Below are 19,518 nucleotides of genomic sequence, written 5' to 3'. Positions count from 1 at the left end.
ATTGGCGGAGAGTCAAGACTGTGTGTGAAGTAGTTCACAAATGCCTCACAGCTTAATGCCAATTCATTCTCTTTTGGACCTATTATAGAGGTCATCAATGACCAAATCACACAAAACAATTGCGCCAGGCGTGAACTAACTGATTAGATAGCGGAGGTAAAATATGTCTGCTTCATCTCCTTCACAGCACTCTCGTAGGTTCTCATAAACGAACGATACGAGTGTCTTGACTCCTCATTAAGAACTTGCTGCCACACTCACTCAAGCCGTCTCAGGTCCCGTTTCATCCTCCTCAGCTTCTCGGTATACCAAGGAGCCAGATTGGCACGGGTACAGCGCAGGCGCCTTGGAGCGATACTCAAATGCCTTCAGAGAGTCTGGTATTCCAGCTCTCTACCAGCTCATCTAGCAAACCACCAGAGGGCGGGGTCTCCCGAAGAGCATCTTGGAATTTTGGTTCCATTAGTCTCCGCAGGCGGGCCAAAATATGTCTGTCGCCTAGACAGGAGCGCATAGGAGCATCAATCCGAGTGTTCAGGACGTAGTGGTGAGACCACAGCACTCTTTCTTCAGAGGATAAGACCACATGCACATCTGCCACGAAGATGAGGTCCAGAGTGTGGCCTCCTTAATGAGTAGGAACACCGGTGTCTCTTTAGTTAACCGTTTCCTTCTGGAAGGAAACTCCTCTCTTCTTATTCTCTAGTTTTTATGGTAAGTCTCTATGGTATTTCTTTAAAAACTACCACACTAAAATCCTATGTTAAAAATTTCTTATAAAGTTCAAAGTTTTCTCTCCTACCCAGTTACTTCACTTGGAGGGAGTTTTCTTACCCTAGAGCTGAAGTACGGTCTCTTTTTAAAAGAGCCACTTTGCTCTATCCCTTCTTGTCTCTTTCAGCCATGTCCTTTCTGCTAAGCTTTTTGCCCCATCATCATCTTCACAACCTGCAGTTTTTGGTAAGTAATGAGAGTTTTTATTCCGTATTAATCTTCCTCTGGCAATAAGATCCCTAATGGTCTTTTCTCATGGTTTTCAAATATTCTTAGTTAGTTGTTGGGTTTTTGGACTTGCGAACTCTGTTTTCTCTTAAACCGCTGCAACGTTCCACTCACCTTGTCCGCCAAGGGGCTCTCTCAATGCCGCCTCTTCAGATGGTCCAGTACTTCCAAAGAGATATTACCTCTTACTCCTTCTCTTGGTTATCCAAGATGTGTTTAGGATTGGAAAGATTTCCAATCCTAAAACCATCTTGGATAACCAAGAGAAGGTGTGCAGGCAGATAGAGAAGGATGCAGGTAGATAGATAAGGATTTCCCTCTGGCAATAAAGCTATCTCAGCCACAGGGATGATTGCCCTTCCATTACCAACTGTAAGCCTTTAAATCGTCATTCTTCAAAATTGGAGCTTATGGGACTGTTTGCCAAATCCACAGGCATAACCCTTTTTTAAAAAAAAAAGTCTTCAAACAGATTTTGTATATCTTGCTGTTCCTTCCATAGACATTTGTAGAACTCAGAGATGAAATTAAATTTTCTGATCAGAGGACCCAAGCCATTATGTCAGAGGCATAGCTGGGCCATACTGTGCCCGGTGCGCATTCTGCGTTTTCCACACATCCCCCGGCACCCCGCCCCCAACATACACACTTACCTTAGTTCATCCTGAAAGTGGGGTCTGGAAAAAGCAGCCTGTTCACTTGAGGCTGAAAATGGCCTGGTGGAAACTATACTTCCCAGGAGACCTTGAGACCACCAGGCCGTTTTCAGCCTCAAATGAACAGGCCACTTTTCCAGCATCCACTTACAGGCTGAGGTAAGGTAAATGTGGGGGGTGGGGCACCACAAGGGGGGCAGGGGCTGATTTTCCGCCCCCCACCCCCAGGCATGCGCCTGGTGCAGTGCACACACTCTTCCCCCTGGTAGCTCCACCTCTACATTATGTGGAAGATTTTTGCACAAGTTATCACTCTATACTCATGGCAGACTTAATTGCTGATGAGAATGTTCAGCCAATCTGACCAAAATATAAAGATTTAACAGTACAATCCCATATTGGCCTATACCTATCTAAGTCCATTGAAGTTAGTGGCTTGAAACGGATGTAAGGGCTGTTAAGTTGGGTGATCTGGGTCAAAGAAGAAGGAAGGAGATGAGCCTTAAAAGAAGGACTCGTCTCCTGAAACTAGGAGATTCACTATAAGTTCTTGTAGTTAATTTCATTTGGGTCTGTCTCAAAGCCTTTTCTTTCCATCCCACCCCATCTTCTGTAAGATACAGAAGATACTTGCCAGAACATCAAAACTGACACATATCAACAAAGCCCCATGACTGCTGCATCTTCTTTCAACAACTGATAGGAATCTCCTTTCAATTTAAGAGCCATGTGGAGTGGGAAAATCACTTACATTCTTGAGCTCAAGGATTTCCGAAGTGGCAAACACTTGACCTTCCAGCACAGTGACACTCTTGTCAAAGTGGACTGAATTAATTTATTTGGAATGGCTAATGCTATGATAGATTAAGCCATGAATGGATTTTCTTTGGACTATTCTTTAGTATATAAATATATTTCTTCAAGTAAAATGTCATTTTTGGAACCTTTAAAGAGAGGCATGGTGCCAGTGTCCAATCTGCTGCAGAAAACTCACCGCTGATCTACAGAAACTCATTTTCTTACTATCAGCTTGTACGAGACTGCAAAAGCCTGCCAATATTTTTCACTCTTTACATCCTATGTGGTTGGAGAATAATTTCTTGAACTGCTTGACGCAGAGGGCAAGAGACAAGCACAACAGGATTGATGGAAAATCTTTCTTCATTGTAGTTGGAGAAAGGAAGCAAATAAACTCTTTTAGTGTTATTCGGCGATTCCTTTTATTGTTGTTTCTTTTCAAGCTGTTTGGTAGAAAAAGGACTTGACAGTTCATCAGCCTATCAATTCATAACTGGGAGGGGGCGGGGCGGTTCGGAGCCCTGATCCAGGAGGTCTGATGCACACAATTGTAAGCGCTCCCTAATGTGAACACTGAACTCCTATAAAACTGGCTGGTTTGCCAAGCATTTAAATTAGTTTCAGTGACTGCATAGAGGCAGTTTAAAATGGCTTTCTGCTTCTTCTCACATTGACAGGGCTGTGTATAAATCTCTAGGGCACTTTATGGGTGGAAGTGGACAGGAACACAGAGGACTGACCTCCCCCAAAAGAAGCAAAATATTTAACTCATGTCCATCCCTGGACTTTTAGATTTCAGGACTGAAATGATGGCTCATTCAGCAGAATATTCTGCTGTCGTTTACCTTGAAACTCAGGCAATTTAGAATATTAGTAGCTTTTTATAGATTTTTTTTATGAGCATGGAATGGATATATGTGGAGGTAATGGGATCAGGACATTGTCGATGCCCAAAACAAATTCATCTCTTTGACCAGAAAGCATCTCCCCATGCTTGAGATTTTGATTACAGTTGCCGACACAAGGCGCAGCTTATTCCCTGGTTTTGTGCCAACCATGACTGCTCAAAGCTGCACGAGCTTCTGGAACTGCTAGGATCCCCAGCAAGCAGGCATTTGTGATTTTCATCTGACGCAGCCCTCCAAGTGTCACAGCCACGTAGCTGATGGAAGAAAGCAGGGCTTCCTCAGAAGCTCCAGATGGACCACAAAGTCTCGCAAACCCTTCGCTCACCAAGTTTTGGCTTTAATTATAGTAAAAACATCAAGCATGCCTCTTCGTCACTTCATGAATTATTAAACACTGATAACACTTCTTTAGGTCATGTTCAACATGACTGTATTTAAACTGCCATCAAGTTGCAGCTGACTTGTGGAAACTTATGGGTTTTCAAGGCAAGAGATGAACAGAGGTGGTTTGGCACTGCCTGTCTCTGCATTGCACTGTGGGCTTCCCTTGTAGTCAACCATCCAAGAACTGGCCTGGGCCAACCCTGCTTAGCAGCCATGATCTGACAAGATCTTGCTAGCCTGGGCCATCCAGGTCAGAGCAAGGCTGAACATTAGCCTTTTTAAAAAGCCAGAGGCTGAGACCACAAGCGGCTAAAGCAAACAGGAACATTGATGTGCACATGCAAGGCTTAAGACAGCATGTTTGTTCCTTGCCATTTTTGTTGTTAGCCTGACCTTGAAACTCTGTCTCCATGAAGGAACCATCAATCAACCTGATCCTTCAGGTCTGAAACCCTGCTTTACTTGTGCACCAGGAAGCAGCCATGCAATAGCCATTTGCCATAAATAACAGCTTTGATCTGAAATATAAACTGGGTGCCACTTTTAAAAAGCAGGAAGTCTTGGCATAGCTCCTAATGGTGATTTGGAGGGGGGGTGGAAATGGGAGTCGGGGGGAGAAGAACTGCACATAATAAAACATAGCACAAAGCAGGGTCCTCTGTGCTTCGCTGCTTGAACTCCATTTGTAGATTAGAAAATGTCTTCTGATTAATGCACTTCAGGTCTTAAAGCTCTCAGTTTATTGAAGCAATCAACAGCGGCATTTGAATGGGATTATTTGAATTGTGAAATTGAGTTAATTACGATTGCCATTTTGCATTTATTTCCATCTTCATTCACTTCTCTGTTTTGTTTTCTTTCTTTCTTTTGAATTAATTTTTAAGTCTTAATGATTCATTTATTGATCTGTGACCGTAAAGCTCAGAACAAGTGCTAATATTTAGGAGCAAAATATCTTACTATTTAGGGAATGACCCATCCAACCATAAGCGTTAATTTCAGTGGGGAGGGCCTTTGGATTCAGTGGGATTTCACAGGCCTTGCGTTTTCCTCCACAGCATACCACTTCTTCTAAATATATTAATTATTCCTGTACTTGTACCTGCCTGAAGAGAACCTCCTTGTCTTCATGTCATAGCTGTGTGATCCAAATTGCCTTCGAAACGGATGGTCAAAAGTGCTGGGTTGGATCCCATCTAAAATTTTCATGGACACAAATGGGGTGTTGCTGTTTTGTCCCTCCACAGCAGCCCCCCCCTCCCCACACACACACACACAAACACACAAAAGAAATACTGTTCACAGGGGACAGGAACCACAGGAATAGCTTGAAGAGGAATTGGAGCTCTTGCCAGGGTTGCCAATCTCCAGGAATTACAACTGATCTCCCGGGTGACAGAGATCACTTTCCCTGGAAAAAATGACTTCTGTAGAAAGTGAACTTTATGGCACATTATACCTTGCTGAGGTCCATTCCCTCCCTAGGCTCCACCCCAAAATCTCTTAAGAATTTCCCAGCTTGGAGTTGGTAATCCTAATGGTCTCCTGCAGGAGGAGAGAACGGGCAAAAACCAAACACCTAGAAGCTGCAGCCACAGAAACCAGTACCTAGAACCTGCAGCCATTGAAATTCTAGGTTGATCTCAAGCCATGAATACCTTTTTCCAAAGCAACAGAGCCCATTTGAAAAGGATTCAAGATACACAAAGAAAAGACAAGCATTTACTTGTGTAGATTTCACATGGTCAGGGTCTCCTTTGAAGGACCGCAATGTGTGTGACTGCACATCAGTGACCTTAGCTGAACTCCCATGCCAGCACTTGTGGGCAACAGCCATCACATAGGCTGCCTTTCATCATGAAATGTTGGGGCCCATGAAATCTGCACAGGGTTCTTTGCCATATTTTTTTTTTTACAAAACCAGCTCTATGGTTCTCCTGACTCTGGCTTGCAAATAAATATTCCTTCTTAGTGCCCTTTCCACACTGCTCTAGATTTGTATATTGATTCAGAGTGGCTTATATATCACTTTAGAAAGAAAAGGAAGAAATTATGTCCTGGAGGAAAAAGGGCTCATTTCTGCAATCTTTTCTTTTCCCTAAGCCAATAGAGGAGAAGTTGGCTTGGGGCCCAGCATGCTCATAGATGCCCCATAATTCAGCATTAGTTTTACAGTTTCCCATTAAAACATCTCTAATCCTCCACATATATAATAAGTCACTGTTGTGAGACTTCGTCCATTCTTCTTTCAAGAGCAGAAATGTCGTCCCATGATTTACCAGTCAAGAAAACCGCATTGGAGAAATAGGGACAAAGCACAGAGAAATGGCCTATGATTTCGTTGTGGCATAAAGGTGAGAACTGGCTGCAGTTCCCAGGAAAGACAAAAAAAATCCAGCCTGCTCCTCTGCATTATGAATCTTCCCATTAACTTCTAGAGAATTGTGCAACTGAACCTCTTTTACATTTTCTGGAAATCCCATCTTTGGCATCAACATTTTAAAATTTACCATGAAATCCTTTAAGACTCTTTAGATGCTGTTCCTCCTCCCATTCTCAACAGAATTAAGAGCTAGCTCGACATTTTAGGCAGGGGCAGCGGTGGGCAAATTAAAATCCCACCCTTCCTTCTTATGTGCTGTGCAGCGTAAAAATACCATGTTCACAGTGCGATCCCAAGTAGAGTAATATGTTGAAAGAACTGTACTCTGACTTCAGTAGATTTTGAAAGCTGGATGCCTGTTTAGGATTGCATATTGAATTATCATAGATTGAAGGGGTATTATTTTCTGATATTCATTTTGAATACCTGCCATTTCTGGGCTTCCTGAAGCAAAAACCAAAGCATTATCTGTTGCTGGAATACCAAGGTTATTAATGATGTTTTTGACCATCTCATCTGGTTCTGTGCACCCAAAAATACAGGTAGCGGCATACTTTCTAGTTTATGCCCATTGAAATCAATGACCCTGGACTGGATTAATTCTTTGTAGGTTTGCCCGGTTAGGCAGATGCCTTTGAATGCTGGCATCCCAAACAATTGCTTGTGGGTGGAAAGTGTCATCAAGTCATCATTAACAGCAACATTATGGGGTTTTCGAGGTGAGAGATGAACAGAGATGAATGGTTGGCCATTGCTTGCCTCCATGTAGCAATGCTGGAGTTCCATGGTGGTCTCCCATCCAAGTACTATCGATCCTTTTTAACTTCAAAGATCTAGTAAGATCAGGCTAGCCTCAGTTTGCTTCTGCTGTTGGGACAGCCTTGGCAGAAATGCTGACTGTCAGAGGGCTGATACAATGTTTGCAACCTCCATTACCACCTCCTCTCCCCATTTCCCCCTTGATAAAATCAGTTTTGTTTCCAAATCATGATTTCATTTGGTTCATGAATCACAGGCTTTGCAAGCCAAAGCCAATATATTACTTATTATGCAAACCTAAGAAGAGTGGCACCTGTCTAGGTCTACTGACTTGAACAAACTTAGATGGATGTGACTGTGGTTAGGATGGCACTATTAAAGCACTCCCTCTTTTCTAAGATTATGCCAAAAGGATTAATTGACTTTCTTTTTTTTTTATAAGAAGTGCTTCCATTTTTCCCCCTCAAAGTTTTGTCCACACAAAATTGAAACTCTGCCCTGATCTCTGTTCTCTGCCCTGATCTTTTCTGGGTGATGTGAATGGGGCATTAGACTAAGGTTCGGTGTGGCACACGGTCAGGAGCCATGCACCACCTTATAGGTATGGACCTTTCAATAGTCAGTTCACATTTAGATGCCTTCTGTTTAGCTAGGATAGTCAGGTTCCTTCATTTGAGATGGGCATTAGAGAAGAATATGTACTGTGGACACAGATAAACACACATGAAGCTGCCTCACACTGAATCAGTTACTTAAAATAAACACCAGAACTCTATATCTAGACTGCAACAATGTAAAAGGTAAACATCCTTCCAAGCAATGAATGTATGTATAGTAAACAAACAGCATGCAATGTCAAAACAGACATTGCAGAAGACACGGCGCAGCTCTCAATGTTTTCTAACAGAATCAACTAAGAGAGAGCAGGTCTCAGATACCGATCGTATGAACAGTGTCCAGATAGGCCAAATTCATGTGAGCTCCCTGGTGTACAGTGCCATAGTGGCAAGGAGATGTTGGGTGCGTGACCCACCAGGCAGGTGCGGGGACATTCTGGGGCGGAGGTATGGCAGGGGCACAGGGCGCACGTATGCTCCGGGTGCCATTCCCCCTTGCTCCAGCCCTGCTGGTGTACGCTCGCTTTGTGGATGCCAGTCCACTTACTAAGCATAATGTTTCAGGCTTGCCCATAATATTCTGGGATCACTATTATTTGTGTGTGTGTGTGTGTGTGTGTGTGTGTGTGTGTGTGTGTGTGTGTGTGTGTGTGTGTGTGTGTGTGTGTAGTACAAATTAAATGCAATCCTATAGGTGAATCAGACCATTGGTCCATCAATGTTGGTATTGTCTGCTCTAGGGGCACGTTTGCACATGCAGAATAATGCACTTTCATAATTAGGATGTTGTGGGTTTTCTGGGTTGTATGGCCGTGTTCCAGTAGTATTTTCTCCTGACATTTTGCCTGCATCTGTGGCTGGCAAGATGCCAGCAAGATGCCAGCCACAGATGCAGGCGAAACGTCAGGAGAAAATACTACTGGAGCATGGCCATACAACCTAGAAAACTCACAACATCTAGCAATTCTGGCCATGAAAGCCTTCATCAATACACTTTCACAATTGTTTGCAAGTGGATTTTGCTAATTTGCACAGTAAAATCCAGCTACAAAATGCATTAAAAGTGGATTGAAAGTGCATTATTCTGCATGTGCAAAAGTGCTCTAGGGATCCCCAACCTTTATGAGCCATTAAGCATCAATGGAATTTTGAAAGGGAGTAGAGAGGGCCACCCCAAAATGGCTGTCACAGGAGTCAGAACCAAATACTTAAATGGCTGCCACAGGAGATGGAGCCAAATGCAATATGTGCCTCCCCACTTTGCAACCACAGAAACCCTTTCAGCTGAATGAGGGAAACCAATAACAATCCATGCCTTAAAATGGTGGTGCTCACTTTCTGAAAAGTTTGGGGGATGCCAAGGTAAGTATGGCAGGAACCATGGCACCCAAGGCCACCACTTCGGGAAACCCTGGCCTGGCAGACTGACAGTAGCTTCCCAAGGTCTCAGGAAAATGACTTTTACATCATCTACTTCCTGGTCCTTTTAACTGTAGATGCCAGGGATTGAACCTGCGACCTTCTGTGCACTAAGCAGAGGTTCTTCCACTAAGCCACAGCCACAGCCACTCTCTTATGGACTGTGGTTCTCAGCCTTATGTGATCTGAGCATTCCTCTATCCTTCCCCTTGCAGAAGTAGAATTAAGATCGGCACTGGTAACGGGGAGGGTTTACTAGCCTTTGGACCCAGTGGCAAAGCTGCAACAGGACGAGGGGGGGGCGCCGCACCCCAGGGGCGTGCCATTGGCGTCACGTGGGGGCAAAAAAATCACCTCCAGACCCCCCCTCCCATGGGCAGGGCGTGGGTGGGGTGAGGGCAGGGGGGTACGCGGGCAGGTTGTGCCTCGGGTGCAGTTTCCTCTCCCTCCGTCCCTGTTTGGACCAATGCAGTACATGAAACTTCAAAAGGTTGCAATTTTGTTTTGTGATCTATGAATGCTAGCTAATTTGTGCAGTTCTGTTCATACTCAGTGCAATGTTAAGCATATGTACTCAGAAGTAAATCCCACTGAACTGAACGGGACTTACTTCCTACTAAATGTGCTTGGGATTACAGGCTTAAAAGTCAGATCACGAGGCTTACAAGTTTTTCAGCATTTCTGTATGAACAAAAGTTTTGAGTACAAAGCAGAATATTATTGGCATTCAGTCTAGTACAGAGGTCAAAGGGAGCTTTCCATTTGGAGCGATGAATGTTCTTTTTTTAATATAGAGAAAAGGAGCCCTCTGCCTGAGTGTGCTCTGAGGGTAAAGTGATAGACAGCATATATTTTTGGAATGATGAATTTGCTGGCAGGGTCAAAGGTGGTTAGAGGCACCCTGTAAGTACAGTAGCATACACGTCATTGCCCTCTTTTGATTATACATAATGTAATACTCCGAGTATGGTGCCGTGTAATTAGACAAACGAGCTTGTGTAACCCCAGCAGAGCCATCAAATACATCTTCTGACAGACGGCATCCAGCTGCATTTTGTAAAAAGCACCAAGCATAAAACATGGCTTGTACCTGTACGTCATGGCAGGAATCCAATATTTATCCCCTGTTTGTATTGCAAGGAAATGGGGGTCCTTGGGGTCAGAGAGAACAGCTGCTTTAATTATAAGATCCCACTATATCACATCAAAGTTTCACCAGGTTGTGCAAAACTCCAGACTGTACCCGGCGGGTTCATTTCAATCAGCTTTCATTTTTCTGATGGATAAGTCTATGTACGAATTGTCTAGCAAATTATCTGTTTCAGGTGTCAAGATAAAAGGGACATTTTCTCCTGTGCTGAGTGTGGCAATAGTCTACGACATCTAATATTAATGCCATTTTTAAGCCCACTGCCTCCCCCCTTGCCTTTCTTCTTAGATAAATACAACCGGATGTTGATTTTGTGGAGAAATGTTTCTACATTTCTTTTTGGCTATTGTATATGGAGCCTGGTGGCTCTTGTGAGGGCAGGAAGCCGAGATTATAAATGTTGTAAATAATAAATAATAATATTTGAAGGATCTTTGCATGTTACTGTAGTCCTCTTCTGACCCCATTTTGCCCACTAGTTCCTCCTGTGTCCCCAGCCTCCCATCATTCCTTACAATGCAATTCTAAGGTCTGCTGAGAACCCTACTCAAGTCTACTCAATGGGGCTTCTTCCCAGATACACGTTTTTAACATTTCACTCTTACTGACTGAGATTTTATGGTAGAGATAAATGTATCATTGACTTTAGTTGCAAACCTCCAGGTGGGCCCTGCAGTTCTCAAGGAAGGACAGCTCATCTCTAGTCTACAAAGATCACTAGCCCTAGAGGAAATGGTAGTTTTAGAGTATACTAGGTGGAACCTACTGACGTCCCTCCAAAAAGTCCATCCCTCCACTTTCTCCTCCCCCAAATCTTCAGAAATTTCGCAACCTGGAGTTGGCAAGTCTAGCACTGTCTAAACTCAGAAGGAAGGAATCTCAGCCAACATAGAGAAACATACCAGTCTTCCTGGACAGGCTCACACAGTCAGCAGTTGGCACTATCACAGGTGTAGGGTATGTACACAAAGGCACATGTGCTAATTCCCAGTCCACTACCCTACAGGCTATACCACAATACAATAGTTATGCTTAGCTTTCCTGCACATCCTTGGACCTTGTGCACAGTTGAAACAATGCGTATCTTAAGGCATGTGCACTTGGCTTAATCTTTGGTAAGCCATAAGTGTCTTCAGTATTTCCCTACTCAGCATCCCTCTTGCTAATAGCACATTTAAGGGGCCTCAATTTTTGACAGTTGTGCTGCATGCAGGAGGCATGCCTGGTTTCCATTGTCCCTCCACCTGATGGGGGCTGTGACCATGGCTCAGTGGCACAGCATCTGCTTTGTGATTGTGTTCTCAGTCTCTGGAATTTCTAGCTTAAAAGGGTCTGAACAACCTGTGCCTGGGACTCTTGAGATCCAAGAACTGAACTTGATAGACCAGTGGTCTGAAAGACCTCTTCCTGTGATCCTGCCAATCAGAATAGACAGTACTGACCCAGGTAGACCAATAGTCAACCTCAGCATAAGACAGTTTTGTGTGTTTGTTGTATTTTATTGGGGACGGACCATGGCTCAGGGGTAGAGCATCTCCTTTGCATGAAGAAAGGCCAAGGTGGTTAATCCTTGGTTTTAAAGATCAGTTCTGAAGTGTTATGAAGGAGTTTCACCTTGGAGAGCTACTCCAGTCAGAGGACTGGCCTTATGGTCTAACTAAATAAATACAAGGCAGCTTCATGTGTTTACAGTTCTGAAGCTCGGTTATTTTTGGTTGGACACATTTTCATCAAGACGCTTCAGTTACTGGTTGTCTGATGGCTGGCTCCTTTGTCTCCTAACAGATGCTATGCTTTTGGTAGCGGAGAGATTAGAGGGACCATTCAACATCGAATCAGTAATGGATCCTATCGATGTCAAAATTTCCGAAGCCATCATGAACATGCAAGAGAACAGTATGCAGGTGTCTGCAAAGGTATACAGAACCTTTTTTGTACTAAATACCCCTGTCTGAGAAACAGTTTGTACTATTGCAGCTTGGGGAGGGGATGCCTGTACAGTTCTTAACCACAGATGGTTCCCTAGCTTTGTAGACCTTGTGTGTTGGGTGAAATGTGGGTCTTGAAGTGGCAACTGGAGGAATAATGCATGAGGAATGTTTGGCACTAACAGTGTCCAAAAGAGGAAACTAGAGGAAGAGACCAACCAAGAAAGCTTCTTTATGCCAGTAGGTTACTTACAGTACAATCCACTGGGTGGGCATGACCCCTGCACTGGCATCATTGCCACTCCATACAGCATAAGGGGAACATAAGGGGGAGTACAGAAGCCAGCGCCAGGGAGCCACACATCTCTGCGTTACCTGGGTGCCATTGCAGCTGCTGTGCCGGCTCTTCTGCACTGCAGGAACCCATCCCTGTGCCAATAGGGGGCAGTGCTGAGTTTAGCTGGCTTCCTCAGGCCTTCCAGCCTGGAAAGGCCCATCCAGCATGGCAGGTAAGTTTAGTTTTTGTTTTATCTTGTAGCACTGCTGGGAACCTCTGTGGAGATGGTGTGACTGTGCCATTCTACCAACTACCCCCTGAAAACTCTGCCTGAATACACTATGCCTGTGTATCAGACTTCAACTCCATCTTCCATTATGACTAAGGGAAAAGAATTCAACTGAGCGTGTATAAATGCTGTTCCATAATGAAGGTTTGTTAGGTTTTTGGAAGTAACTGGGAACCACATGAGGGAAGAGAACCCAAAGAATGCTGGTGAGCAGTGGAGGGATTCAAAAATTTTAGTAACAGGTTCTGATGGTGGTGGGATTCAAACAGTGGCGTAGCACCAATGGGGCTGGGCGGGGCATGACAGGGCAGGCATTCCGGGGGTGGGGCATTCCTGGGCGGGGTTGTGGCAAGGACGCAGGGCATGCGCGCCCCAGGTGCAGTTCCCCTTCACCCCGCCTCTAGATTCAAATGATGACTGTTTAAAGTATTAAAAAAGCAATATACCGTATGGTAGTGTATTATTTCTTTTTTATATAATTATATTGATTGATTTTAAATAATAACATAAGTAAGGAGAGAAACCAAAAACTGTTTACAACTGGTCACCATATTTAAGCAAACATATTCTGAATTGGTCTATCTCTCTCAACCCTCCAAGTAAAACACACATCCTATATTGCCTCCCTCCTGTCCCATATTTCCCTCCCTCCCTACTTTCTACTTCTTCTTCAGATTCCTATATGCACTACTCTTTTATCTATTATCTCCAACTTGAAAGAAAACTAACAGATCCCAAAATCCTTAATCTAGGTAAGAGTAGCTTTAAACTCCTCTCTTTCCACATATAAATTCTCAAGGGGAAAAAAGAAAATGAAAAAATCTTTTACCTTGTAATATTCTTTCCCAACTCCTTTTTATTCAGAAATGAACAAAAAAAAATAGAATTACCATATACCGTATTATTTCCTTATAGCAGTTCATACATATCATGAGGTGCAATGGGGTAGGTCGCAAAGGGGGCACCTGGGGGGTAGTATTTTGCATCCCCCACTTGACGAGATTTGTTGTACCCAGGGACAGAGATTACCCCCTTGTCTCTAGTGGAGTTAATCATTAATAACCAGTTCTCCGAACTGAAAAAATTTTTAGTAACCGGTTCTACCGAATAGGTGCGAATAGACTGCATCCCACCTCTGCTGGTGAGCATATATGCCATACCCTCCAGGGACTTTTTTTTTGTCCAGCTTGGTTCTGAGAACTTTGATGTTCATATCTTTATCATCGAATCTTAACCATCAAAGTCGATTCTCAGCAGTTACCGGTACCTTCTTTGACCCAATATAAGGGTCTTAATAAGACTGAAAATGCCTTTCCTTGCACTGGAGACTTTTTTGCATTAATTTAAATGCCAAGATCCATGGACAGGCTTCCATGACTTCTGGGCCAATTCAGCTCTAAGATAAGAGAAGAAGAAGAGTTTTGGATTTATATCCCCCCTTTCTCTCCTGCAGGAGACTCAAAGGGGCTTACAATCTCCTTGCCCTCCCCCCCTCACAACAAACACCCTGTGAAGTAGGTGGGGCTGAGAGAGTTCCGAAAAGCTGTGACTAGCCCAAGGTCACCCAGCTGGCATGTGTGGGAGTGTACAGGCTAATCTGAATTCCCCAGATAAGCCTCCACAGCTCAGGCGGCAGAGCTGGGAATCAAACCCCGTTCGTGCAGATTAGATACATGAGCTCTTAACCTCCTACGCCACAGAGCAATACCTGAAACATAGACTGGTACACAGTGAATCTTGCAGACAAACTGTAGCTGAGGTTGATCAAGTGATTCATCTACTGCCACTATCAAGACCCCAATTCCATACAATAATTGGGATACTATCTTAGGACTGAACACCTGTATTGCACCTGGTATGCAATTGCACCTCGTGTGGAAAAGAATCAAAGAATTGCATTACTGGTAAATATGGGTTTTCTACAGCACTAGTCACATGGGCCTTGCAGTTCAAATTTGATTGAAAGGTGACCCCCAGATACCTGAACTGATTTTCTTGTTCAATTGGTTGTCCATTTATGAACCACTTAGGTACTAGGAGGGAGTGGGAGTAGGATTTATCAAACACCATATATTTTTTAATGTTTGTATATTTAAGACATGGTAAAAGCAAATGCTTTTAATGGTTTACGACACAAACTGAACACAATACATAATAATAGAAACATATTGTCTGTGTACAGCAGAAGTGGTAATTTCTGTCCCACTGGTACATGAGTTATGTAACTAGACAGGTGAATGACCAAATGCCAGTTAGTGTGAGTTGTGAGGCACCTGCAATCAGGTGCTTTTGCTTTTCTTCTTTCTTTGAAGCTGTGATTGCTTTCACCTTGTCCACCTTTCTCATCCACATCTTTATCTCACATTTCCTTCAGTGTAGTAGGAGTTGAGTCTAATCATAGGGGCCCTAATATGGTGACTTGGATTTTTCTGATGACATTGCCTTGCTTGAAGAAAATGAGCCAAGGCTGCAGCGCACAATGACTGACCTGGATACAGAAGTGGGCAAAATTGGCCTCAGGATAAGCACTGATAAATCAAAGATCATGTATGTTAGCTCCACAGCCCAAACACAGGGAATCATAATTGGATCACATCAGCTAGAGAAAGTGGAAAGGTTCACCTACTTGGGCAGTGTGATCTCCCAGAATGGAAATGCAAAGGTAGATGTCAGGTGCTACACTGGGAAGGCCGCAGCTGCTTTTCAGAGAATGAAAAGATCTGGTGCTCACCAACCATTGCCCTAAAGACCAAGCCCCATCTATTCACCTCTATTGTGATCCCGACAGCCATCTATGCTAGCGAGACCTGGAAGACATCAACAAGTATCAACATCAGGCTCAATGTCTTCCAACAAAAGTGTCTACACTGAGTCCTGAGGATCCAATATTATGACCACATCACCAACGAAGAGGTGCTTGAAAGGAGCGGCTTGTGCAAACTTCATACCATCATTTCACACAGAAGAATTTGATTAGCTGGCCATGTCCTTCGTATGGAGAATGGCCGGATCCCAAAGACGGCAGTGAGGTAGATACCTCCTGATGCCAAACAACAACAAGGACGCCCTCGAAACACCTGGAGTAGAACATTCGAGCAAGACCTGAAGGCACTGAACTCTACATGGGAAGAGGCTGAAACACTCATCCAAGACCAGAACTGCTGGAGATCACTTGTTGCCCGATGTGCTACATAGCATGGGAAGATCTGCGTAATATGTTATTAAGAAACATAATACATGTTTTTTTTAACCAGAGTTGATACTTTCCCACTATGGCATCTTCTGTGCTTCTTTATCATTTCCAGATGCAAACCAGAAATGACAATAGGTAAGGCTAGGAATTGCCAGAAACTGTCTGATTTTTCTCCATGGTGACATTTATTGGTGATGTCACAAAGCCTTGTCCCTTAACTCATACCCTGGTTGCTAGGCTTGGCCTGGCAACTCTATTTCACACCATATCTCTATCCTGTCTTCCTAAAAGGGCTGAAGGTCATAAAGATGGGGGTTGTCTTGTTTTATTTTTACAATGACCCTGTGAGGTAGCCATGTGCTCAGACTTGCCCAAGGCTACCCATGAGTTTCATGGCTGAATGAGGTATTTTCCTACTCCAAGTCCAGCATGCTGGCCCCTACACCAGATTGAGGTTTGCCATGCGTTTTAACAAACATCTGGAGCAAATTTCACCACATAGCCGAGAGGTTCCAAACAATTGCAGTCTGAAATCATCTGTGGAGACTTATTTAAAATGGCAGCAAGTGTTTCTAAAGAGATCTGCAGATTTGGATGGGGTAAGAGAGCCACATTTTATAAATGTTAAACTGGGATAATGTTTTTGATTTTCAGATAATTAGGCCAGCTTTCAAAGTTCAGGAAAATTGTTATTTAATAGTTTTCACCCCAATATGCATCGTTTGAGATATGGGAAAATTGTGTGTATGCTGGGGGTGGGGGGTTATGCTAGTGAATATCAATCTGGAAGAAGTTTTTTTTTTCGTTCGACAATACAAATCTGGAAGAAGTTTTTTTAAAATTTTCCCTTAGATCTGGAGAACATTGCCCACAGAAATCTCAGAATGTAATCCTTTATTTCTAAAAATATAATTGATGTTGTGCCTCACTGTTTATCTTTTAATAATGGAGCTGAATTGAATGGAAAGTGCCATCAAGTCACAGCTGACTTAGGGCAGCCCTATAGGGTTTTCAAGGCAAGAGACAGTCAGAGGCTGTTTTGTTTTTCCCTGCCTCTGTTCAGCAGCCCTGGACTTCCTTGGTGGTCTCCAATCCAAGTACTATCAATCAGGCCAGCCTTAGTTTGCCTCTGTTGTTCAGTTGGCAGAAGTGTCAACTGTCAGTACAAACCAGGGACAACCCTGCCTAGCTCCCACAATCTGAAGAGATCAGGCTAGCCTAGGCCATCCAGGTCAGAATTATAATGATCTAATGAAAGACAGTTCTCTCAATAAATCCACTCTTGGGGCTAACATTTTGCCATTTCATTTGGTTCACATAAAGTATGGCTATGGTTGGGCAGTAAACTGATAGTTAAATGTATTCTGAAACTAAAATAGGAGCCGGCATATCCACCTTCTCCTCACTCAGAGATTCATCTTGATCTTAACTTACTGTCTTAACATTGCACGAGATTCACCTCAGAGAATCTGCCTGTGTTCAGGCAGGAGCCGCTGAAGGCATTTTGTCACTCCAAGCAGCCTCATCCTGTGCCACTTCACCAGGTTTCAGGTGTGCTGCATAGTCAGCCATCATGGTGGATCCAAGCCAGGCGGCAGAGCTGCAAGGGATGGCCATCTCCTTCTGTGCTGCCCCTGCCAATTTGGCACCCCAAGCAACCATTAAATCACTTGGGCATTGAACCAGCCCTATATTCCAGACTAACTTCCTTAAACTTCTCCTTGGCAGCCAAAATCTTTTCACGTCAGTGGGGAGTTCAGGTGAATGGCTAACAACTGCCCTTTTGTGACTGCAAGCAACTTCAGACAGCCAGTGTAGAAGAGGAAGAGTGACAAAGATCCAAGTGAGGGAATTCACATAGAGTGGCACAGGACATGTGCAAGGGAGAATCATGTTTGTCAAGGAGAGTTTTGGTGCAGTTGAGGCAAAGATGGCTTCAAATAGGCATGTGTAGGTCTCCAGTGGGACCATCCTATGTAGAATTGTGCTCCAGTCTAAGCTCAGTAATTGCTCATACCATCAAGCAACTCTGTCCTGGAAGCTTTTATAAGGATATGGGAGTATCATCTGACCTTTTATGGCCTATAAAGAAGACTCATCCAGTTGGTATCCCTGCAATTGTTTCTTTTGGTTATGTTTGGGTAACAGAATCTTCCTGATGGTCTATTGTGACCCCCCTGACCATCCCAGTGACTCTGACTTGGAGTCTTCAGGGAAAGAGCCCAAGGAGCCAATACTGATGGCTGAGGAGGACTATAAGAATTGGAAGGCCCAGCCTTGTGGAACCACCTGCTCATAATACTCCAGCAGTGTGATAAACCATCCCACCAGAACCTGCAGTGGAAACCTCACCACTAGCCTCTAATATAGCTGCCAGGCCCTTCATGGGCAGGACTCAAACCCAGGCCCATAGCCCCCCAGAATCTGCTCCCACTTGACAGAAGTGGTAATGGTAGAAGGCTTGGGCTGAGGAGGTACAGGGAAGTGCCAAACTGACTGCATGCCACCCTTCTGAAGAACTAGAACAGTGCACAGTATCATACCTGCAAATTGTGGCACTCAGGGCAAGTACTGAAATTGTGTCCCTCCAAAATTGCATCCCCTAGAAGGGGCAGAGGGAAAGGGTGCCTTCAACCCCAGCCTATCTCTCCAAAGCAGTCTCAAAGAAGGGCAGCAGACTGGACAGTCTGAGCACCTTGAACCTCTTGTCAGTGGGCAATGCCAGTCTCTGCATGAGACCCTGAAGCATAGTAGCTCCAAGTGCGGCAGGATGCCAGCACCCCTCCCATCAACAACAATGCTCCCAGGAAGAGCAGCCAAGTGGGGTCAGCCATATCAGCACTGGCTTGAACAGACCTTGCCCCACTGTCCAGGGAGCATGCTGGCTAGGGAAGAGGCAGACCAGCTGGTGGGCTTTGGGTAGAAGTGGGTGGGTGGCAGCAGCCCAAGATGGCAGGTGGGCAGGCAGCAGTGGGCAGATTAAGACTGATGGGTGCGGGTGCAGGAGGAAGAGGAGTGATAGCAGCCGGCAGTGCAAAGCAGCTCTCATAGGGAAGGGGTGGCCAAATGCACCTCCCTTATGACACTCACAAGTGGGGCCTGGGGTGTCAGCCCCCCGTCACACTTCCCCCCCAGTTACGCCACTGGCAGTGCATTGAGAGCAGTACTTTCAGGATTTTGGCCAAAGCACAACACAGCCCTGAAGATGTAGCACCTGCCAGCACAGCAGCTGGGCCCAGCTACCTCCCATCCTTCTTAGGCTGTGGCCTGGGCAGACTATCTTGCTGGATCCTCCAGGCACAGGTTTTGTGCTCCAAGCTTGGCCTTCCCTGGGGCCAAGAGTCCAGTTTCACTTGATAGGAATCCTGACTGGGATTTCTGGCTGCAGAAAGCAGGTTATGTTTTGCAGGTTAAGATCCTCTGCTTGTTTTGAATCTTTACAATGGCTCAGGTATTAGATGCTTACAAGGATCCATCCAGGACTTCCTCATATCTATTCCTACAGGCAACAGGCACTGACTACTTTGTATTCCCAGGTTTGGCTCCTGTGGGGTTTCCATTTTAGCAAAACCATTTCTGTCAGGCTACTGCTCGCTAGAAACCAAATACAGGTCATTCATGGTCAGCCTGAATGATGAGAAAATGTAATATATACTTGTGCCAAATGGCTATTGATCTAGATTCACACAACTGATTGATTTGGGCTTATCCGGGGTAAGTTTGTGGCAGATGAGAATCACCTCGATTTCCTATAT

General features: G+C 44.4%; 1 protein-coding gene across 2 annotated transcripts in view; it reads left to right on the top strand.

Annotated features, from left to right (window-relative positions):
- GPC6 (glypican 6) overlaps positions 1 to 19,518 on the top strand; it is a 942,204-nt gene that overhangs the window by 854,643 nt on the left and 68,043 nt on the right. For both annotated transcript variants that reach the window (XM_048492941.1, XM_048492940.1), the window contains exon 5: positions 11,862 to 11,992. In XM_048492941.1, coding sequence (XP_048348898.1) covers positions 11,862 to 11,992 — 131 coding nt within the window. The remainder of the gene's footprint in view (positions 1 to 11,861; positions 11,993 to 19,518) is intronic.

This window comes from Sphaerodactylus townsendi, linkage group LG04 (genome assembly GCF_021028975.2).
Source record: "Sphaerodactylus townsendi isolate TG3544 linkage group LG04, MPM_Stown_v2.3, whole genome shotgun sequence".
In the NCBI taxonomy this organism is placed as follows: domain Eukaryota; kingdom Metazoa; phylum Chordata; class Lepidosauria; order Squamata; family Sphaerodactylidae; genus Sphaerodactylus; species Sphaerodactylus townsendi.
This window is presented reverse-complemented; position numbering and strand designations above follow the sequence as displayed.